The sequence below is a fragment of the Rhagoletis zephyria genome, unplaced genomic scaffold (genome assembly GCF_001687245.7).
Source record: "Rhagoletis zephyria isolate East Lansing unplaced genomic scaffold, Rhagoletis_zephyria_1.1 Rzeph_scaffold_05441, whole genome shotgun sequence".
Classification (NCBI taxonomy): Eukaryota; Metazoa; Arthropoda; class Insecta; order Diptera; family Tephritidae; genus Rhagoletis; species Rhagoletis zephyria.
In genome coordinates this window covers 1,394-19,309 of record NW_016162524.1, presented here as the reverse complement: position 1 = coordinate 19,309, position 17,916 = coordinate 1,394, and the positions used below count along the sequence as shown (strand labels likewise).

The 17,916-nt window shown below is 32.8% G+C and overlaps 1 protein-coding gene across 1 annotated transcript; it reads left to right on the top strand.

The window, feature by feature from the left end:
• Positions 1–1,311: 1,311 nt before the first annotated feature.
• Positions 1,312–16,350, top strand: Pcyt1 (Phosphocholine cytidylyltransferase 1). The gene is made up of 5 exons (XM_017627749.1): positions 1,312–1,821; positions 7,492–8,367; positions 14,164–14,382; positions 14,419–14,581; positions 15,465–16,350. The coding sequence occupies exons 2-5, from the start codon at positions 7,912–7,914 to the stop codon at positions 16,049–16,051; spliced, it is 1,425 nt and encodes a 474-aa protein (XP_017483238.1). The 5' UTR covers positions 1,312–1,821; positions 7,492–7,911; the 3' UTR covers positions 16,052–16,350.
• The last annotated feature ends 1,566 nt before the right edge of the window (positions 16,351–17,916 follow it).

The following is a 17,916-nucleotide window of genomic DNA, read 5'->3' as shown; positions in this document are numbered from 1 at the left end:
ATAATGAAATAAAAAAATATGGATATGTATAGTGTAGAACTGAGTAGAAAATTTCGCTATTGGCTCGCATTGCCTTCTACGTACGTACATATGTATGCAAGTACATACAGTGACTCAAACAACTGTACACATATTGTTTTTTTCTTGTACAATGTTTTTCATGTTGATAAAAAATATGGTTCATGTTTAAACCAAAACCATTAAAATCAAAGTTTCAAATTTAATACAAAATTTAGAAACATTCAACAAATTTTCATAAAAAATTGGAACTTTTTAATTTGAATATGCAGTTTTATAGCTCATCATATTTTAGTACAATAAAGTGCAAGTCTTAGGCAGTTGAATAATCGTGTAAATTTTAAATATTTTTTTTTTGTTATTTTTGTATGGGCGAAATTCCTAAGTATTTCGTTTGCTGGGTTGCGATGGAGTAAAAAGGTGAAATGTTTATGAAAAAAAAATGTAAAGAAAAATATCTAACAAAAAATTTTAACTTCAAAAACATTGTAAATATTTAGGAAAACCTATATGTGAACACTTTTTTGCGTCACTGTATGCATGTATGTACATATGTACGTGTCACAACCTTTTTCAGCGTATTTTGCCTGCATGTTGTAGCATGTATACAGTAGTATGTACATTAGGGTGGTACAAAAACAGTAAAGTCGGAATTGTAATGCTCTCACCCCCTAGGATTGTTCTATATCGAAAAAAAGTGTACCCCTATTTTTTTTATTTGAAAAAATAAAATTTTTCGTTGAAATGGTATAGAATTCTTGAAAATCAATATTTTTCGATCGGAAAACTTTGGTTCTTTTCAGGAGACTTTCAATAATAATACCCAATTGTTTATTTAACCATTTTCTAATCCTAACGTCCTATTGCTTTTTTCGGGGTTTGTGTGGGTTTGTGGCGGACCTAGGAATTATAGGTGCGACGAAAAAATTGTCAAATAAAGAATTGGGTATTATTATTGGGAATCTCCTGCAGATAAACAAAGTTTTCTGGTAGAAAACTGTTGATTTTTAACTATTCTATTCAATTTCTACGAAAAGTTGTTTTTTCCCCATATAAAATACATGGAAAACTTTAAGCGCTTTGAGCGACCTCTAAATATTTTTTGATTTCAAAATAAAAAATAGGGGTATACTTTTTTCGGTGAGAGCATTACAATTCCGACTTTACTGTTTTTTGGACCACCCTAATGTACATACTATACATATGTATGTATATGATTATAATTTAGTACATACATATGTACATTAATTTTCATTGCCTTTCCGCCGACCAATTTACTAACTCAACCAAAGCGTCCGTCGTTCAGTGCTTTTTCACTGTTGCTTTGCTAATGTTCACTCGCGAACAGCGCTCGTCCGTCGTCTTGTCTGCAACATAAACGCAACAAAATCGTAAAATTTTTCGTACACAGCTTATTTGAAAGAAATATTTGGCACTGTGGTGAAAGCAATTGAGTTTAATTGAGATTTTGCTTGCGCTATAGTATCTTCTACGCAGTATTATAAATTTAGAAAATTTTAAACAATTAGGAAAAGGAAAAAACTTTCGTACAAACAAATAAATAAATTAAGAAACATCTCGTTTTTTTTTAATAAACAATCAACAATAAATAAAAATATATTCCTTCAGAACAAGTGGCGTACAATATATGTACAGAAACAACAGCTACTTGGGGCAAATTGAGTGGCCAGACTAAATTTAGTAACAATTGTGACGTTTAAGCAAATAAAACGTGTTTATTTACATCTTGACATCGCAGCACGCAGCGCACTTGGATTTTTTAGTGTGACAAAACAGTGAAAGGTAGATACATGCATGCATACACACATACATACATATGTATGTACATACCCATGTATGTTTGTATGCACATAGTATATACAATATATGACCGCAAAAAAAAATAAACAAAATAAAAAAAAATGTTATATGAAACGAAAATTACTTAATTTATTAAATGTATATACTATACAATTGAGGTAAAAGTTGTCACTGCATACAAATTTATTTCAAACTATGAATAAAATGCCAAAAAAAAAGGAATTTTTGCAAAAAAGTAGTTTTTTAACCAATAAAGTGTAATTTATTATAAAAATCTGTTTGCTTCTGGAAAAATTCGGGTTCGTTCTGAAAATTTTCAATATGAAGAGAAAACTATCCTTTTCTTCGGTAGGGGGCGTATGAGTAACTTAAAACATGTATCTTGATCTTTTGAATCAAAATGTAATTTTTCTTTTCAAAAATAGTATATTGTACTATGAAATAAGGAAAATCAACTACGTCAGTATTTTGGTATTATTTATGTGTTCCAAACTTCTGTAGTTGTCTTTTTCAAAAAATTTTTTTTTTTGGATTTCTTGTAATCAAATGCTTCTAAAAAATAACGAGTTTTTAATAAGTACGGCTAGGAATTTCATTCACTCAAAATTCAAAAATATTCGCTATAAACAAGTAAAATATGCAGTTAAAAATACTTTCCAAATACTTTATTGCCGGTAAAAAAAAAATAAATAAATAACACATGTATTTTAACAAGAAAATAACAAAAAAAAATTAATTTCAAAATAAAATACATATTTATATATAAAACTAGTTTATAATCAAGCAGACATCTCGTTTAAATAGAAACATTAACAGTTTAATAAAAAAACAGGTATTTTTTTTGCATTAAAATATCAGTTGCTAGTATGGAAAAAAGATGCAAAATCTACCTGAAAAGCAAACTGGCAGTATTATAGTTATAGCCTTCCCTGCTTCTTCTTCTTATTTGTCTCTACAATTCCTTCACTGCAGGGTACCTTAAATAAATACATATGTATGTATGTATGTTTGCATACGCATTGGGAATTCTTAAAGAAAAATACCTACATAAATATGTGAAACTGAAATCCGGCTCTTATCAATTCTAAATGCTTAATAATGGTGGAGTAGTTTTATTCGCGTCGGAAATAAGCGAGCTTTTTTTATGACAAAGGAAACGACTATGTAGACGATCTTTGAAATGTAATAATAAGTCATTAAAAAAAATAGTTCCAAGTTCATGACTGTATTTAATTTTTTAACGTAAAGTTTATAATTGCTTTATTATATAACCTTTCTTATTTTTAATGTAGCAATCTGAACTTTGTCAAACATAATGGACGTGGTGGCAATGAAATGTGACAACCCAATAAACATTTGGGTTGGAGATCAAGTCGAGATCCAATAAAAATTCCAAGGTCCAATGTTGATTTTCAAGTGCACCTCAATTGGAGAACCAACCCATTCTCCAACAAAACGGCACATTTTTTGTATGGGAAATAATCTGAGTTCTCCATTTGAGACAAGTTTGGATATCAATTTGAATTCAAACTTTATTCAACTTTTAGTCAAACCTTGGGAAAAATGTTGGAGAAAAATGTTGGATCTCGACTTGGGAACGTGAATATTTATGTATATGTATGTATGCACATTAGGGTGGTCCTAAATTGCATGTGGAAACAAAGTTAAGTCCGAATTTTAGTGCTCTCACCTGCTAGGATCCTCCTATATCGAAAAAAACATACCTTGGTTTTTTTTATTTCGAAATCAAAAAATATTTAAGGTCGCTATTAACGATTGCATTTTTGGATGTTTTTGGAGGACCAATGAAAATTGTATTAAAAAATGGTTGAATAAAAAATTGGGTATTATTATTGGAGGTCTCCTGAAGAGGAACAGAGTTTACCGATCGAAATATATTGATTTTCAAGATTTCTATGCCATTTCTACGAATTTTTTTATCTTTTGATTCTAAAATAAAAGGCAGGGGTTGCGGTATAGACCACCCTAATGTACATAGTATACATATATTATGTGTGTATTTAAAGGTGGAACGAATTTGGTTCTAGTTTTTGGCACTCTACAACTAGAAATTGAAAATCATTTAAAGAAGTATAGAATACAGTGATCGGACTTCTACCACATTGTGGTAGATCTGCCACTTTTTTCAGCATCTACCACATCTACCACACAAGGTCTGAAATCTAACACATATTCGCGTTTTTGAGTAGTTTTATTTTTGCTCGACATAATTTTCTTAACTTTAAGAGCAAAAATTGTGCAACACTTAACACTTACAACAGGCAGAATGGAGGATAAAATAAACCGTAAAATAGTAAATTTTCTCAATATTCAATTTTTCGACAGGAAACGTCGTTTTATTGTGTTAAATTGCAAAAAATATGTTTTATAAAAATGAATTAATAGCGAAAATGTTAAAAAATGGCGATTTTTGTGAAAGTGTTAGCAAATTTCAGTGCATCTAAAGTTTCTAAAGCGTTGTTTACTTTTGCTTGAGAATTGTCAAAATCGGCAAATCCCAAGTAGCGGTTTCTGGAACGTGCCACATTTGTTCGTTACATCGTGATGTGGTAAAAAAAAGCTGGCAGCACTCCGCAAGGTTGCAGAAATCTTTCAAAATATGTTCGAAAAATATCTTGATATGGAAAGAACTGCTTTACATTGTCAAGGAAAAAAATTGTCAAAGGTCAACGCAATTTTTAGCAATTTCAATCTTGCACTTCATTATAATAAAATTATTTTTTTTTTTTAGATTCTAATTAAAAGGTTTGCAATTTAGGTGAAACCTCGCAGAATTTTTTAAATTTTTGTACAAAGTTTGATCAAAACCTGAGATCTATCACATTTTTTCCAGATTCTAACACACAATTTTTTTTTAAAGTCCGATCACTGATAGAATACCTAAATTTCAGTGGAAAACAAACAAGCATATTAGAGTGGTCAGTTATTGGATTTTTTTTTCAAAATAAAAATTATCTATTCTTAAACGCATTAATGCAAAGCATCAGTTTTTTTTTATTCCTAAATCATGCTATATAATGATATCGAATATGCGCAACCATAAATAATTGCCAATTTTTTTATTTTAACAAAGTTGCTCAAACCGGAAACTTATCTCATGTGGTTAAGAAATAAAAGAAACTGATGCTCTGCATTGATACGTTTAAGAAGTTAGCCTTCCTCTGGTTCAATGAAAAATTAAGAAATAAAAAGAAAAAAAGATCATCTAATATACTATTATTTTTTTCTGGCAATGATAATATGTATAAAAAAATTTTAATTTGTAGATAGTTTTTGTACTAAAAATAAAACAAGCAAAACTGAGGAGATCAAATCAACAAGTTCAATATTTTGTATACATTTGTAAATTTAAATATATTTATATGCAAATACATACGTATGTATGTATATACATTAGGGCGGGTCGAAAAACTCAATATGTTCGATACGAAAATTGTATATGTTGGTGTTAAAAGGTGCTATTTTAATCCCTTATAGGCGGCATATACGATGCGTCTGACTCGTGAGTCGGTTTGGATGTATTTGTGAAAATAGATATGTGTTAGGTTGGTCCCATACAAGTGGCATGTGCATGAGAAATTTTTAACAATAAATTGGCGGCGTGCGTGAATATTAGGTTAGCCTGTTACACCAACATGACTGTCGTCATGACTCTGAATGATTCAACTGTGTGTAGTCGAAGGCGAGTCAACACGTACACAAATGACTAGCGAGTCAGACGCACCGTGTATGTAAAGCAATTCTGGTTCTCTGCGACAATGTCTTCAGTCTGCGAACCTTTTAACACCTATACAATTTTTTTTCGACCCGCCCTAATATACATACCCCTTAATACCGCTTACTAGTAAGTTACTATTGTTTTTTATAGAGTCCTTATCTAACGGAATGCACTAGAAAAGACTACGCATACATCGTATATAAGATAAGGCCGCTGCAGCAAGATCTGTAGTCATACTTGGGGGCACCGCCTACTTAACTGACTCAGAATTTGCACACTGGCATTCGATATCGGTAATTATTATTACTTTTTTGACTGTTATATGCGGCAATTAATAGCACTTACGAACGAAATTTTTATACATACATATGTATGTATTTATGTACATGCGATGTGGTACTTTGTTATGACTCTGCTGATATTATTATTTTTTTCTTAAATACTCATATACCAACATTTGGAAAATGAGGTTTGAGCATCGGTTTCTATGAAGCAGTCCCAATGTGCCCCGGCAAGGAAAGTAAATACAGTGACTCAAACAAGTGTTCACATATTGTATTCACAATGTTTTTCAAGTTAAATTTTTTTTTTTAATTTCCTATAAAAATATCATCCAAGCTTTAGCCAAAACCATATAAATCAAAGTTTCGAACTTTATAAAAAAAACTTTTGGAAAATTAAAAAAAAATCGAGTTGATTTTTGAGAACTTTTTTTTGGGTGACTGCTTTGGCTTTATGTTATACTGTGCGACAGCCGAAACCAGCCCGGACTTGGTTAACATTTGCTGAAATTATACCCATCCAGTAGTAAAACACTTGATAGATTTGCAAAAGTAGTTTTAAAAAAGTGGAAAAAATGGTTTAAATAAATGTTTGTGCGAAATTAAAGGTTAATTTCATGGGGAATATTTTCTATGCTAACCTAATATTCCCGCACGCCGCCAATTTACTGTCGAAAATTTCTCATGCACATACAACTTGTATGGGACCAACCGAAATTGAACGGCGTGCGTTTGAAGCTAACGCAATTCCAAATTTTTATTCTGCGTGACATTTTGATTTGACGTTTCGCTCAATGAAATCAAATGCAAACGTACGCAAACCAATTTCGGTTAACGCAGAAAAATAAATTCCACGGCGTGCGTACCAAAACGCAAATAATTTTCTAGAATATTTTAATACTCTAACGACTTTCCAAATTGGCTTTTTGTGAGGTTTCTTGAAGTAAGGCTTAAAACGACCCATTCAGGTGAGAGGTAAAGGCTTAAAATATTCTACGAAAATATTTTCCATAAAATTTGTTTAAATATTACCTTCGATTTCGATCAGACATTTATTTTAATATTTTTTTTCACTTTTTAGAAAACTACTTAGGCCGCGACATGAAAATGTTAGTAGGCCATAAAATAAACATACGAGCAAACTTTTGCAAATCCATCGAGTGTTTTATATTGGATATGTATACTTTCAGAAAATATTAGTAAAGTCCGGGTTGGTTTGAATTGTCATAAAATTGTCGCACAGTGTTATCAGCTGACTGCCTCCGTTTGTTTTCACCACACAATTTTGGTGTATTGTTTGTGACTTTCTCCTACTGAATATGCAAATCGTCACAAGTCACAAAAATTGTCACTAGTTTATAGTCGCAAATTAAGTGACTAGAGATGAGACTGACTTACTGAATACCAGCATTATTAATCTAACTTACCGAAAAATATTCAGCAACAGTAAAGCAAATGCAAGCATTTATTTGTAAAGTTTAAGAAATTTTTGATTTACTTGATTCTGACCGTTTTTTGAGCATATTATTCCCACTGTTTTTCCGTTGCGAATTTCACCAAAATACTTGGTCAAGCGCATAAAACCAAAGCATTGATATTTATGTATTAATTTTCGCTCTTTTTTTATTGCAGGGCATTTTATTTGAATCGCGCAAATAAAAAGAAAACAAAAACACCAACAACTTACGATATACATACATATGCACAACTATTGTCTAATTGCTGCTTGATCGTTGAGACATCGCTGTGACCGCGTTAGTTTCAGCAATTGAATCTCTTCACTTAAAGCCACATAAATAAAAATTTACGCTTTAATAAAACGCAATTGCTTGGCGTACACGCTCCTCAATCAGCTGCTGCTTCACTTCCAAAGAGGAAGTCTACAGAAAAATATTCAAAACTGAAGTCGACATCCGGTGCGCGTTTTACGACCACGTCATCAGCTTCAACTTCAGCATTGGCATCATCATCCTCATCCTTCCTATCATCGCTTCTCGCCCACATTATAGTTGAATCGTTGCTGTTATTCCTTTAAACTATTTTGCTGCTGCTATGGCATCGTCATCAGTGCTCGCTAACAATCCAATTTCGACACTAGCATCACCGGTTGCTGTTAATTCCTCGTCGTCGCCGTCGTCGACGACTACGACTACCTCACCTACTCCAATTTCAACACGTAAACGCACCTACGAGACTGCAATCTCAATGCCCGCTGTGGCAACAAAAGCTAGAGGAGCAACAGCAGCTATAGCAAAGGCATCAATTGCCAACAAAATGAATGTGAATGGCAATGATATTGCCCTTAGTGATATATATGTGGATGGTGTTAGTACCGCCACTAATAATGCAATAACAAACAAAGATTATACACGCACAGTTTCACAATGCGAACCAGACGAGGAGGCCTCTGGTTCGTCATCGGTATATTACGATAGTCCAGTGAAAAGAGAGTATGTGCCGACACCACAACCGCTGCCGTCGATCAGCAGTGGCGCATCAGATCTTGCAGTAAGTGTGCACAGTTATTTTTATAATTTATTGATATCGAGGGATCTCAATTTAAAATGTTTTAAAAGTTATCAGAAGCACGTTTTAATAAAAATTTGTTTAACAATTTATAAATCGAAAAACTGTATGAAAGTTTCGCGAAATAACCTCTCTCTCTCTCTCTCTACCAGAATCTACCAGTTTCTGGGGTCTTTGTGATCTCGCAGGGTGGCTCAAAAGCTTTGGAAAGTTCCACACTTTTACTGAACTGATATAGACTCCTCATAGGAATACTATAAGAGTACTATAGTACGCTAGCCCATCTCTTATGGGAATATGCAGTGGAAACTACTATAAATTCGCAACCAAGGCTATTTAGGTGTCGAGATATTCTGCAAATGCAAACAGATCGAACTTGAAGGCATAGTGGAAATTATGATTTAAGGCTAATTGCATGGAGTTGGCAAACAAAATATAGGCTACAGAACCGATGTGTATGGTAACACGCTAAATTTGGTCGAAGCTACATAAAAAACCCAAGCTCTTATAAAATTGGAATGCTCCCAAAATCAGCTAGCAATTGAACCCATTACGCGCAACGATCTTATGGGGGCCTTCCGGCGCGTTATTAGTGACACAGTTTTAAGGGTCTGCTCAGACTTAGTCGGCGATGTCTGCATCAGTTTTTTGCGACTGTTTGTCGAACCAAAGCTTGACGAAAATATTCGTACTAAAACACCCCTTGAGAAAAAGTAACTGGTCCTTTTTCTAAGTAAACAGTCGGAGTCAACATTGACTAAGCTTTTCAGTACTGGTTTAAACGAAGTTTAATTAAACTAAGTTTAAATTCAAACTAAGTCTAAACTACTGAACACTTTTTCAGTGCGAGTTTATGGCCGCTTCATAGTTTACGTAGCCGGTCCAAAACCAGCGCACAACTCACTGTTGGCTCGGAGGTGGTTTCGCAATCGAATACACGTTTATATAGCGAGCCGCTTGCTCCAAGACAGACGCCCGCTTGCAGCTTCAACTACTGGTAAACAGACGCTGCAGACTTCAGTGAGCCATTAAACCGAATAGGTCGGAGTGGCCTCATCGTAGCTCTCTCCCTTTCAGCCGTGACCCAAGGCCCCACTCGGATTGGTTACCGCATCTCGCATAGCGGCTGCTCATGAGTCCGGATTGAGTACAGCCGTTAAACTGTAGCTTCATATCCAGAACAACGACTATACCGCATTGCACTTCGTAATGGTCGGCGATTTTTACGCTATTTCTTGTTGCCTGAATCAATTTAATAAAAGAAAAAGTATACCCGGATAATATATAAGCATACTACGGACATAAAGTGTTATGCCGCCTCCGAACGGCAGATGGGTTTGCCTTTGCCTACCAAAGGACGATCACGTTTTCTATTATTCGTGAAATTTTGCGTGGGCTACTCGTCGAAACTGAGTCCTATATATAATTTATATTTTGATAATTCTTCAATCGATTAACTTTCGCCAATCCGTTCCCCGTGTTTCTACTAAAAAAGATAGAAGAAAAGTCGTGTGACTGCCGCTTTTATTGCGATTTTTAAATTGCCCATAGATATTTCAATAAAAGTTTAATTGATTCCAGTGAGAAGAGAATTAGTCTTTATTTATAGATATGTACATAAATGTTATGTATGCAATGGTTACGCATCAAATATTAAGTGATCGTTTATTTATTTTCAATTAAAGACAACGTTGTCTACCTATGCGACGCAAACACAATTGGGATAACTTTGAATTCCACATGATTCCTTGATGACATTTATACGCCTACCTATTGCTAACACAAATAAAGATCTAATAAATCACTACCTTGCCTGTATAGCAGTAACCGTGCCAAGCCTAATAGTAGTTCCCTTTTATTGTAGAGATGTGCAACTTATCTGCCATTCACATCAATTTCATTTTGCTCATTTTTTCGATTGTACATCCAAAGCATAAATAATAAAAATAATTTTGCAAGTTCTGAATGAAAAGAGTAACCCGGAGTAGTAAAGAAAAATGCATACAAACCTGTATAAAACCAAGTGGACTGTGCATAAAAATAGTCATTCGAGGATTAAATCGCGCGCAGTGAATACAGTTATGTGGTTTAAAATGCATGAAAACTACTAATTTCGCGATTAGTTCCATTAAGGCAATCGTGCAATCGTCAACGGCTTAATTGAATGGAATAGGCAAAGCCGAATCGTTGTTCTGCTAAGCGATTTGTTAATTTGTAACTTGAGTGATTTGTTAATGTTTTGACGTGAATGCTTGTATATGTATTTAAAGTGATATTTCTATACCTTTGTGTACACCTAGAATACCCTATAGAGAAATCCATTCAAATTTTTTGAATTTAATGCGTTTTTAATTTATCCCTCACAATCTGATTTTTCCTGATCGCAAAAATAAAAATCATAAATTATCAAATTTTAAGGATTAAATTATAATTTCATTCGTAACCGTTACGAACGCTGGAAAATAATGATTATAATATTGTTGAAAAAATATAAATACGATGAAAAATGTATGGAAAAAATAAAAATCATAAAATAACGGTTAAATTTAAAGCTTAGTTTCCAGCTCTTAAGAAACCGTTCAAGAAAAAAATTGGCATTATTTCGTGTGTGTGAGCAAGGAATTTTGACATTTGATATTTCACAGCCCTCTCACTCTTTCCTCAAGAAATAATGGAACGGGCATATATTTCTGTTGCAAACATGGGTTACCTTGTGCTATTTTTTCACAAAATACTTTAGAAAACCGTACATAGTAGAAAGTTTGGCAAATTTCTTAAGAATTGGGTACTCCCTTAAGGAAATTTGACACAAGAAAATTTCTTGTCCATTTCTTTTGCGTCATTTTATATGGAACTTTTGATTTTCTTGAAAGCAGGATACTAAGCATAGCCGAAAAAATAGAAGTCCAATATTGTTATAAATTATAATTTTTATATAACAACTTCATAACCGATACGGTCGCTGAATTTTACCATTTTTAACAGGTAACAAACGTTTTGAAACCGTTTTCGCATTCGGTGCACTGTGGTCGTGAAATATGCAATGCCACAATTTCTGCTGCTGGATTGTTGAAAATATGGTGAAAATGGTGAAAATTTTTAGTAATACAACTTTTCGGTTACTAAATGATCGGTAACGTGCAGAATAAACCTCACAAGAAAAATAAAAACAAAGACAAAATACAAAAAATGCTTATTGATATTAACAAAATACATTTTTGTATTAAAAATACATACAATCCTCATCGCAAATATCTCAAAAATGTTCTCAAAAATACCTTTCATTTTATACCCAAATTGCGTTGTTTTAGTTAAATTTGGTATCATCAAAAATAAGTGGCATCCTTTTTCTAGTATCCTAACAAGGTTAACAATTATTTAGTATGTAAGCAAATCATTCCAAATAGGTGCCCACCCTATTCAAAAATATTTATAGTTTGGGGATTTTCAAAATACCTTTCTTTTGATACCCATATTGTGATGTTTTATTTAATTTCCAATTTATTTCGAATAGGTGGCAACCTTTAACGAATATTCTCGGAGGTAATACATATCTAGATAATCTTACAATGCAAAACATTGGGCCGTATGAATAAAAACTAAGCAATTGCTTTTTCTTAAAATTTCATACCTTTTACTTCAATTTTGTTCGAATAAATTGAGTAAATGAACTGAAATTTTAAGAAAAAGCAATTGCTTATTTTTATTCATACGGCCCATTATCTGTATACAAATTTAATTTAAATCGTTAGAGCCGTTTCCGTTCCGTATATATATAGATATATATAGATATTTTACTATTGAAATCTTCCCTACAGGGCATGCATTTAACACACGATTGCCGTGAAAAATGCATCTACAATAAAACGTAAATAGTGCAAAACGAAATTTACAATAATAACAATTATCAAATAAAAATGTCACGCCATTTTCAACTTGATGCTTTTGTACACCTACCTAAGAGCAAATACATACATACATATGTACTTATCTAACTACATACATGCACACACAAATGTGAATATCATTGCGTTCCCTGCAAAAGATTATATTTAATATAGAAAGACCCTATCTCACATTGTTCCCATTTTCATTGATTATAATGCATTTCATCGAATTATAACTTATAATTTATAAGTCCCCACATCATTTTAATCAAAAACAATTTTTAGTCAGTTAAGGATTTTTTTTTGTATTTCAGCGACTATTTGAGTTAGGGCCTTTCTATACTAAGGTAACGATATATACATTGTATGTACAGTGAAAAGCAGTTAAGCGGACAAATTAATAATAATAATAGTAGAATGGCGCTTACACAATATGTTAATGTTTGGCCGAGCTTCTCCTGAATTTTCATTGTGATCTATTGCCAGCAGACGATATGCAAAAACAAGGTTTTGATCTCCCTCTGCACATGTGCGATGGGTTATATATTTTTTTTTTTATATATTATGTGTTTTTATAAGCGTCAAACACGAAACTATGACTGTAACTGGTGTTTAATTTAAAATTTGGACAAACTAGACCACTTAATCAAATTTTTTTTATTGGATTAACGATTAATGATTAAAATTAGTTAATCGTAATCACAACTGACGATTAACGATTACAAAAAAATTAATCATTAATCGTACAGATGATTACGATAACATTTTAATCGTTAATTTTTAATCATTAATCAGATTAACATTTTGCCAACACTTATGGACTAAAAGTATGTGAGTGTTCGTTTGTTTGTGTAATGCTTATTAATTTTTTTTTTATAAAGGTCTAGCTCATTATATAACCAACGCCATAAACAGTGGCGGAAGCAAAAATAGAAACTTTTTAATTTTGACCAGTTTTGGCTATTTCTTTTGTTTATTCGATGTTTATTATTTTTGGAAACCTGTTGTAAAAAACATATGGAAGTTATTGATTGATAAACGGGCTCACTTCTTTAAAAACATAAAGGAAAGTCAGCAATGGCAAGTATAATAAAATTTTCTTTAAAACGGCAGAAATTTAACTTTAAAAATTGCTAAGAAATATATACTGATATGCATAAACTAAAATAACAAACATACAAGATTTTCACATAAAATAAAAAAATAATAATTGTTTACAATTAATTTGTATTTGATTATTTTTTTTTATAATGCTAATATTTTGATAATGATCTTGATGGAATGTTATAATTTTTTTTTTATTGCTGTTGGATTTATTTCAACTTACCTAAAAAAATGGATTTTATCTTGTTTGCCGCAACGATTGTCTCGTGTGGAATCCACATTAAAAATGACTATCGAGTGCCTTCTTTATTTGTAAAGTTTATTTGAAAAGTTGTCAGAATTCTCGCATTTTTTGTCATAAATTCAATAAAACAAATAAAAGGTTTATGAACGCATTCGCACGCCAATAAAGTTACATATTTACTAAATAATTTATCGATTATTAAAATTTCATAAAAGTAGCAACTTACAAAATCACCAACGCCAAAAAAGGAATTGTCTATTTTACCATTCAATTAAGTCAAATCAAATCGTAGTCCGAAAAAAAACGCAAACATATTTTGAAGGCGTCAAAAAAAAAAATTGCTGAAAGGATGACAACAAAATTGGTATCCGCCAAACCAGCGGTCATTAAAATGTTACCAATGCAAATGGATTTTAAAGAATTTGTAAATGCATTTTTGTTTTACTATTTTTTTGTTTCACTACAAATTTCTGTGCGGAAAGTGTTTTACCTCGAAAATAGTATTTTCAACCATTACCTTTATTGTATTTTTTATTTTTGTAGACAATTTGCAAGCCCGCACCTCTGTCCACAGATGAAGAGGCCGTTGTGGAGCGTGAGAAATGTGATTACAACTATAAAATCACCTATCAAATGGCGCGTTCGGGCCAGACGAAACGACGCGTACGTGTCTACGCCGATGGCATTTATGACCTCTTCCATCAAGGTCACGCCAGACAGCTAATGCAAGCAAAGAACATTTTTCCGAATGTTTACTTAATTGTGNATTTTAATTGATTTTCTTATATACATACATAGATTGTACCGGATGCACCTTGGACTCTATCGGACGAATTTATTGAATCGAATAAAATTGATTTTGTTGCACACGATGACATTCCATACCTTGGTAATGGTGTGGAGGATATTTACGCACCACTGAAGGCTAAAGGCATGTTTGTGGCCACTGAACGTACGGAAGGTAAGAGAGTTGAATTGCTTTTAGCCTCTTCTGCATTATGATTTCTGCGCGTTGATATGCCAAAATAAGGAAAGCTTGGTAGAGATATCCAAGAATCGAGATTGTCTTACTACATAGAACCTATAAATTCGAAAGTATGTTAATGTCTACAAGAAGTAACTGCTCTTAGAAAAAATATTTCTATTCCACCTACCTAACTGATATCCGAATTGGGAATTGTTAATCCTCAATTATTCTTTGTTTCTAAATCTGGGGCACCCATCCATGCGCTTAATTTTTTAACAGTCCAAAGGAATCGAGGTAGTCATAGACAGAAGTACGGCTCTGTGAAACACCTGAGAGGAGAGGGTTTGCACGGGAACCACACTGGAATTAGTGGGAAGATGGGCCATTGCCTTGCATATGTGGGCTCGGCTTTAGATTCCTTAGAAACCGTCAGCTATAGAAGAGATCCAGATGGTACTCATTTACTGTTAACCGAGTTTTCCAACACACAACTGCAAGTTGATTAGTTTCGAGAAGTTAGAGGGACATGGGCTCCATCGGCAACTTCTGTGATCACAAAAGCTTGAGACAATGTTGATGGTGTTGTGGTTGTAACAGCATACAAATTTCCCAAGCAGTTTTGGCGAGTTTTGCAGAAGTGATAGTCCTTGTCCAGATATTACGACTACATCGTTCCGGCTACGTAGAAACGACTGTTGTGTAAACGAAGCAGATCTTATTGGAGCTCGTCAAAACTATAGGTGGAACTTTTAATTGTAAAATTTTGCAAGTGACATTTCGCTAAGGACATGCGTCGAGCATTTTTAACTTCTGTTAATTTTATTTTTAGACTAAGCTAAAAATTCATTTATATTTTTCTTTCGTTTTATTCAATCAGGCGTTTCCACATCGGATATTGTGGCACGCATCGTCAAGGACTACGATTTATATGTACGCAGGAATTTGGCGCGTGGCTATTCGGCCAAAGATTTGAATGTATCATTCCTTTCGGAGAAGAAGTTTAGATTTCAAAATAAAATGGATGAACTGAAGGTACGCGGTCGTCGCGAATTGACCAAAGTGAAGGATGATATCATTACAAAATGGGAGGAAGCATCACGTGATTTTATCGATGCTTTCCTTTTACTTTTTGGACGCGAACGTCTCAATCATTTGTGGAACGAATCGAAGGGTAAATTAATACAAGCGCTTAGTCCACCTGGCAGTCCCAGTGGTTCAGTGAATGGCGATGACGAAGATGTTGATGATGGTGATTTCGAGGAGGATACTGATTTCGCAACTGTACGCATACCGGCCAATATTGCGCGGAGTCGTGCACTTGATAGTCCTACGGTACGCCGTAGCAGCGGCCGTGGAACAACTTCGAATTTTGCCGCCAGGGCAGCCAGGTTAGTCGAACAAGAAGAAAATGATGGTGATGATGATGATGAGGATGGCGGCGAATATGAGCATAGAAGTGATTAGAGCAAATTATATAATATGATACCCAAATATTTCGTAGGTAATATTATTATTATTGTAACGCAAATGTGCGAAAGGGAAGAGAAAAATAAGAGTTAAATTAAAACGAAACACAATTATTTGCAGACATTTGTGTGTCTATGAGAACTTTTCGTCAATGATGAAGCATAAATTTGTTAAAACACACGAATTATACATACAAACATAAATCAGCTGAGTTGTGCTAGTGAAAGTATCACATTGACTATGGGTTATCCGAGTCGATTCCGGATCACAAAAAAAAAAAAACAAAAATTGAATTAGACATCAAATGCGCTGTGGTCGGGTGTGCACATCATATTTTAATCAGCTATACTTGTAAATGATTCGACGATAAACCGCCAACCAATTTCAGAACGAGAAACAGTAGCAACAAGAAATGCCACAAAATACGATGCTATTTATTCTACAATTTCTAAGTAGTTTAGTCTATGATCACTCCTTAGGTTAGTTTTTCATCCATTTAAATATACATACTTATTAGTACATGAATACTTATTAATTTACAGTTTATTTATGCTTGCGTATATACTCGTACACGAATGGTCAACGAAATATATAAGGGCATATTAGTGATTTAGTAAAGAATTTCGGGATATATTTTTTTCGTGTATTGTAAACTTTATAAAATGAGTCTTTGGAAAAATATTGTTTTTTTTTTTTGTGTTTAAGGAATGAATATAAGGATTGATTGACTCGGTTCTTGCAAACTGCTTTTCAAAAATTATTCGTTATTTTTGGAATAACCCGAAAGCGGTTTTAAACACAATTGAATACAAAAAAAATGCAAATTGTATGTAGATATTTCATAACCAAAGAACTTTATTTCATTTACATATTTATACATTTTTAATTAGGTAGTCCAACGATTAATTTTTTTTTTTTAACAACTGATGCTTTTTCATATTTTTTTGCAAAATAAAAATAAAATATTTCATTGACCATATCTGTGTATGTTAAAGCAAAGCATTGCATATTTTCGAGTTAATCTATTATGAATGACTCAGCAGCTTAAAGGTCACAATCATGAGCGGGCTGGACTCTTAGGAACAATTCAAAAGTTGCAAAGTTTATCGCTGAAAAATTATTGAACTCAAACAACAATATGTATTTGTGTGCTTAAGCAAACAACTAAGCTATTTTTATGAGCTTGAGCAAATAAGTAAATGAAATGACATATCGATGATCATCTGCAATAACGGCACAATTCAAAATTCAAAAAATATAAGCCCTTACTACTGTTAAGGGAGTCATGTTTCTAATTCTTATCTAATCCATGTCCAATCCCTATTAAAGTAAGTGGTAAGGATTAGACAAAGATTAGATCCATGAGCCACTTAAAAGTAGTGACAGTTTTTATTTAGGGAGTTTTGAATTATGTCGTTAGAGGACCTAAGATATGTTTGTTGTATATACAATATTTATCTAACTAAAATTGAATTTTTTTTTTGTTAATTTTAGATGAATTCAAATTGCGAAGAGATCCCCTATCTCGTTTTTTATTTATTTTAATCTGAAAATATGTGTGTATAATTTTCTCATAAAATATCGTTTGCTTTTCTATCTCTTAAGTATACCTAAGTATGTATATTTACGTAAATACATACATACATGCGTAGACATACATATACTCGTATAGTATGTATGGTAAGTGGTATTTTGTGATTCTTTTCGCATGACTGATTTCTTATATATACTTACATAAATATGTATTTGTTACAAAAAATTTATTAAATTAAAAAAAAAAAACATAAAAAACAACAAAAGTAAAGACAATTGTTTCAGCCAAGAATGGAAAATGTAAAACATAATGAAAATTATTTTTCGAC